This window comes from Vombatus ursinus, unplaced genomic scaffold (genome assembly GCF_900497805.2).
Source record: "Vombatus ursinus unplaced genomic scaffold, bare-nosed wombat genome assembly UNPS02014816.1, whole genome shotgun sequence".
Taxonomy (NCBI): domain Eukaryota; kingdom Metazoa; phylum Chordata; class Mammalia; order Diprotodontia; family Vombatidae; genus Vombatus; species Vombatus ursinus.
The window spans coordinates 1,605,693-1,612,166 of NW_020954594.1; the positions used below are offsets into that span (position 1 = coordinate 1,605,693).

General features: G+C 37.0%; 1 protein-coding gene across 1 annotated transcript in view; it reads right to left on the bottom strand.

The window, feature by feature from the left end:
* CRTAM (cytotoxic and regulatory T cell molecule) overlaps positions 1–6,474 on the bottom strand; it is a 38,204-nt gene that overhangs the window by 5,957 nt on the left and 25,773 nt on the right. Inside the window, exon 7 of the mRNA XM_027835687.1 lies at positions 4,794–4,871. Within this exon, the coding sequence (XP_027691488.1) occupies positions 4,794–4,871 (78 nt within the window). The remainder of the gene's footprint in view (positions 1–4,793; positions 4,872–6,474) is intronic.

Here is a 6,474-nt window from a genome sequence, read left to right on the forward strand (position 1 = left end):
ACACACACACACACACACACACACACACACACACACACACACTCACACACGCACCCAGCTGAAAAGATGAAGACATTTTTCTCAATATCATCATAATTATTATCTAAATCAAACATGTACTTACTACACACAGGGCATCGAGGTAGGTAGTGTAGATACAATGAGGCATGAGATATTGTCTGTGCTCTTTTAGGGCCTCATAATTATATGAACATAAACAAATAAATAACAATATGAGGTGATGAATGCTAAATACCAAATAAGTAATTATAGTAATATGAATAGCTCCCAAACCTATCTGTGATAGGGTGGGGACAGGTGACAGTCTCTATAAAAGGGGAGACAAGTGGAGTCAAAGCTGAATCATGAGGGGCTTCTGTACTCTACTATTGGACTTGGCGACCATATGAATCTACAGCATATTCAGACTGTCTTGGCAACTTGGTTGATGCCAGCTGGCATTATTTTTTACTAGTTTTAGTCTGTGGGGAAAAAGAGATTTAGGCTTATTCTGCTTGACCCTAGAAGCCACAACTAGGACTAATGGGGGAAGTTGCAAAGAGGCAGAGTTTGGCTCATTGTTTCCTAACAATTAGAGCCACCTCAAAGTGGAATAGGCTACTTTGGGATGTAATAGCTTCCCCTCACTACAAGTCCCCTTATTGGTGATGCTTTGGAGGGAATTCTTATGTCACTTCAGGTTGAATTAGAGGGTTTCTGAGGTCCCCTATGATGGACAATCTATGATTAAACTTCTGTGAGTTCAGAGAAGAGAGTGATCCCTGAAATCTGAGGCAGTTGGAGAAGGCTCCTTGGGATTTGAACAGTCCTCAAAGGAAAGGTAGGATATAAAGTGGAGAGAAGGTTTGAGGGCATTGTGAATAGGGGGGATGATAAAAACAAAAGCATGGTGGCTGTGCATCTAATGGTGTGCTAGAGGAATAATGATCTCTTTCTCTGACTCTCTCTCTGTCTCTCCTTCTTCCTCTCCCTCTCCTTCCCTCCCTCCCTTCTTCTCTCCCCCCTCTCAAAAGAGAGCAGCTAATAATTCTTGACTTGCCTTAGTGATAATGTTATTCTTCAAGAAGTGAAGAAACCAATGAAGGGAACTTTTGTTCCAGATCTGATTGTCATCAATAAGAACTTTTTGCTAGGGTAGAACTGATGAAAACCTTAGAGGGAAGGACCACTCCATCTTAGAATTTGTGATAAAGGAGAGAAAAGCCATACATAATTTGACAAGCCTCTTAGATCTAGGGAGAATAAATTTAAAGGGTTCAGAGAAAAATCCTAAAAGAAGCCTAGGAGGGATGAGAAGCTCTCAAGAATGATATTCTGAAGACACAAAGAGAAACAATTCTGATATAGAGGAAAAGGAAAGGTTGTCAGAAGAGAATATTGTGGATACACAAGGAACGCATTGACAAACTTATGTTTTTAGAAGATACATACTAAAATATATATTCAAAAGCAGGTAACAGGATGGAATCAAATCTATAAAATAGTCTACATAAATAGTGCCAGGAGTTCTAAAACTCAGAATAAATTGAGGCTGGCAAGATAACAGCAAAAGGGTTCTTTGAGACCCTTTGAGACCCTTAGGCCTCTGTAAGTCCTATAAGACTTAATTTCAGGCTAACTGCTCTGGACCTGAAGATCTTACTGAATAATGATTAAGAAATCCAAAAAGAAACTATAGGAAGTGAATTATTTTAATTCAGAAATGCCCCAAACCAAAAAAACAAAAACAAAAACAAAAAAGCCAGCGAGAAGCCCAGGGACAACAGGAAAGGAGGTCAACTACAAAGCCCTGCAAACAAACCTGCAGCCTCCTACCTTGACAAGATAAACCAGTTAGAGGCACATGTAGTCTTCAGGTTTCTGTGACTGGAAGCAGCAAGAACGAAGCTCTGCACCCTCAACCCTCATTAAAAAAAAGAATAAGAAAAAGAAAAAGAAAAGGCCTCAGGGTGGTCAGAAAGTGTCAAGATGGGAAGCTTGGAGAGCAGTAGCAACCAGAGCAATAGCATTTCAAGCAGAACAGCCAAGGCCTAGGGGCTCCAAGGTCCCTAGTACTGTGAGATACCTGAGAGGACCCTGCAGATCTAATACTCTGAACTTCAAAAATCCTGGGAGGCCTAAGCCCAGGAAGAGAAGGTCAGCTTAAGAATCTAGGAGACTTATGGCAAAACCAAGCAGGGTTGACCACCCCACCCAAAAATGCTACAAGGGAAGGAGCCTGGTCTGGCACAAAACCCCAATTCAGGATTTAATTTTTTTTTTTTTTGTAGATCTAGAGATCCCAAAAAGGATTGAGTAACTCCATAACAATTATAAGCAGGGACTCAAAGGAAAAAATGTATTTTTTCACAAGGATTATATAAATATTTATAGAAGAAATGAAACAAGATAAAATTAAATGAAAGCTCTGAAGGAGAACAAATAGCTTAGAAGAGCAAGGAGTAAACTTTATCCAAGAAATAATTTCCATAAAAACTAGACTAGAACAAAATGAAATTAATGATTCCATGAGACAGCAGGAAATAATAGAAGAAAAAATATTGAGAAAATAGGAGAAAATTTAAGCTATCTGATGAAAAAACAACTGATCTGGGGGAAAAAAGTCAAGGAGAGAGAATTTAAGAATCATTAGATTCCCTAAAAAAAATGATTTTAAAATATCTTGAACACTAAAGTTCAAGAAGTAATAAATGAAAATTCCCCAAATCGATTAGAACCAGGAGAGAAAGTAAAAATAGTAAAAATGCAACTATCACCTCCTGAAAGAAACCCCAAAAGGAAAAGTCTCAGGAATGTCATAACCCAGACCCAAAGTTACCACGTCAAAGGAAAAATACTGAAAACATCCAGAAAGAAACAGTTCAAATACCATAGAAGCGCTGTCAAGATTACACAAGACCTGGTAGTTCTACAATAAATTATAGATCTTGGAATCTAATATTCCAAAAGATAAAAGAGATAGGCTTATAACAAGACTAACTTATCCTACAAAGTTGAGTATAATCTTACAAGGAAAAAAATGAATCTTTAATGTAATGGACAACTTGCAAGTATCCCTGATGAAAACACCAGAGCTGGGGAGGAACTTGGACATATTAATACAAGAGTCAAGAGAAACTTTAGAAAGGTAAACTTAGTTGAACATTTGGAAGGAGCTGTATGATGGTGTAATGCTAACAGTCTAGGAGGGGGAGAAGAAACAAGTATCCCTTCACAGCCTTAACGTCTTCAAAGGGTACTGAGGGAGTTAAATAAGAAAAACAGAGGTCCTGGGGGAGAATTGGTTCTCCTTTGAGACTTTGAAGAGGGAAAAGAGAAGGCAGAGTAAAAAGAAACATAATAATGTAGAAAGGAGGAAGGGGTTGGATTTGCTATTTTTCATATGTGGGATGTGTAAGAAGAGTATACAAACATGAAGGAAGGGGTGGGGGAGCAGGCATTAGATTAATCTCATTCTTATCTGAACCAAAAACAAAAACAAAAACAAAAACAAAAAAAAAAAAAAGGAGAACTGAACGCCACAAAGAGTTTAGCATAAAAATACAGCAAACTCAACAGGTAAACAAGTGGGTTTGGGGAGTGGTTAAAAAGAAGGGTAATACTGGGAAAGATATTTGTTGTTGTTGTTCAGTTGTTTCAGTTGTGTCTCTTTGTGAAAACCCTATTTGGGGTTTTCTTGACAAAGATACTGAATGGTTTGCCATTTCCTTCTCCAGCTTATTTTACAGATGAGGAAACTGAAGCAAATAGAGTTAAGTGACTTGCCCAGGGTCACATAGCTAGTTAAGTGTCTGAGGCCAGATTTGAACTCATGAAGTAGAGTCTTCCTGACTCCAGGCCCAGCACTCTATCTGCTGTACCACCTAGCCACAAAGAAAACAAATTTATTCATATTGAAGGATGGAATTAAAAGGGGGATAAAAGAACTAGAATATAAGGAGGTGCCTTAGATTGCCTCTTAGACAATTGAGAATGGCTGAACAAATTGTGACACATGAATGTAATGGAATATAATATTATATTCCATAAAGTAATACAGTATTAGTGCAGAAGAAATTACAAAAGAGATGTATCAAAGAATCCTCAGTAGTATGAACTGATACAGAATAAAGTTAGAAAATTTTTACAAACAGTAACATTATAAAGAAAAACAAATTTGAAAGATGGAAGGATTCTGATCAATGTAATGACCAAACTTATCAATTTAACTTAACAAACATGTTACCCACCTAATAACATACATTTTTGGTTATGGCCACCATGTGGATTCATTTTATTTGATTATACTTATTTCTTACAAGTTTGTTCACCCCTTTTTTTCTCTCAGTTTTTAATAGAGAGAAGGGTGGTTGGAAAGAAGAGGGTTAGCAATTGTGGTGCCAAAGAAAAAGAAGGCCATTGAAAATTTTTTTTTAAAAAATGCATGGTAGAGAACAAAAGTAAGTTCAAGAGGAAACCCAGACAAGAAGGAAAATTTTGAAAGTAATGTATAGAATTAATGACATACTTTTTTTTTTTAAAAAAAGCAAGTGTGAAATGGGTATTTGTGGTTTCATATAGGATCCTCTTTTTGTGTTTTCTCTCCATTGAAAATTCTCTTTTTGGTATTTGAATTGTGAATAAAAATACTTAAAAGGAAGAGGTGATCATCAGCATCTAATATTGCAAAAAGGTCAAGAACATTGAGAACTGAAAAAAAAAAATTCAATGGATTTGGTGATTAGGAGGTTAAAATGTCAAGTGCCTATTCATAGTAGGATAAGTGAACTTACCAATGGTGAAGTTAGATGTCTGACTGGTTTGTTCGTGTCCTGTTGTGTAAATGTCCACAGAACTGAACTCTTCCATTACTGTTAAGTAGAAAAGAAGGCATGTTAGTTTCATATTTTTTATTCCAGAGTGATTTGGAGAGTTAATAGCAATGAGAACAACTCATATTTCTATAATTCCTTAGGATAGGGACTGGTCTTGTGATTTTCCTTGGCATAGAGAGCTCTCAAATTAGGAAACTCCCTCCCAATGCAGGACAATGCCTTTTCTGCTACTTAGTCTTTGAGAAAATAGGAGATACCTTTTTGGTGTTATGCACCCCTTTGGCAGTCTGGTAAAGCCTATGGACCCCTTTTCAGAGTAATGTTTTAAAACGTATAAAATAAAATGCATAGCATTACAAAAGAAGTCATCCATACTGAAATACAAAATCCAAAACATTAAAAAAAAGTTTGTGGGCCACAGATTAAGAACTCTTTTAAGAGTTGCCTAGAACCCTGAAAAGTTAAGTGATTTGTCCAAGGTCACACAGCCAATATATTTCAGAGGCGGTACTTAAACCTGGTTTCAAGGCCAGCTCTATGTCCACTACTCCACAAAACCTTTTATAATTATTAAAGATTTAAAAAAATCTATTTCTCACAATTATCTGGTGAGGTAGGCAACTTTTTTTGAGGGGATGGAGGAATGTCTCAGTCTATGTCTCCATTGGTGTAGGGAGCTCCTAGTAAGGAAATTTCCTCTCCCAAAAAGTGATCAACTATCAGCAACTGTTTGTCACTTACAGTTTTAGAGAGTTTTCTAGGGCACTGAGAGGTTTAGTGACCTGCCCATGGCCACAAAGCCAGTATGCATTAGAGGTTTGAATTCAGGTTTTCCTGACTTAGATGGTGGCTCTCAATCTTCTATTTACATAAATATTCCTACCTCCAGAGGTAGTTAGCTCCCAACAGTCACATAGATCATTTGTCTCTGGGCCAGGATTTGAATTCAGGCCTCCTCACTCCAAATCCAATTCTCTTTCCATTAAATTATGCTTATATGAAATAAATAACACTTGATATCCTTGATATCCTTTCACTGTAAGGACTTTCTACTATTTTTGAAATAGAGATTTCCTAATCAAAATATTTGGGGAAAATGTGCAAACCAGCCTTGACTTCCTAAATCAGGGATAACTAAGGTAGGAATTTTCTTTTTTAGAATGTAGCTGTGTAAGTGGTATAGGAGACAAAAACAGAGCAGTGAGGCAATAACCTCTTCTGTTCTATGAACAAGGAATAGAGGATTTGCAATACCTAGAGGCATAAACCAATTAAATAATATTCTGAAATATAAGCTAATTTACTTTTCAGTCCTAATATTTGCTTATACATCTATACAGACTTCCCTTTATTAGCTAGATGAAAGTGACATTTTAAAAGCAAGCAGCACCCTCTCTGAATAAATATGATCTCTTTGTGTAAGGATGTCATTGTTAACACCATCTGGACCTACGGTTTGCTCAGCCCATCCAGTGTCAGAGATTTCAGACTGTTGCATAGTGCCACTATGTGGTTTCCAGGGGAAGTAAGCAAATTGTGGCAAAAATGTAACTAGTCATGGTCCTGCTAGGAATGAGTATTCATTATGGAAGAATTATAGAATGATAGAAGGAGAAGGAGGAGGGGGAGGAAGAGAAGA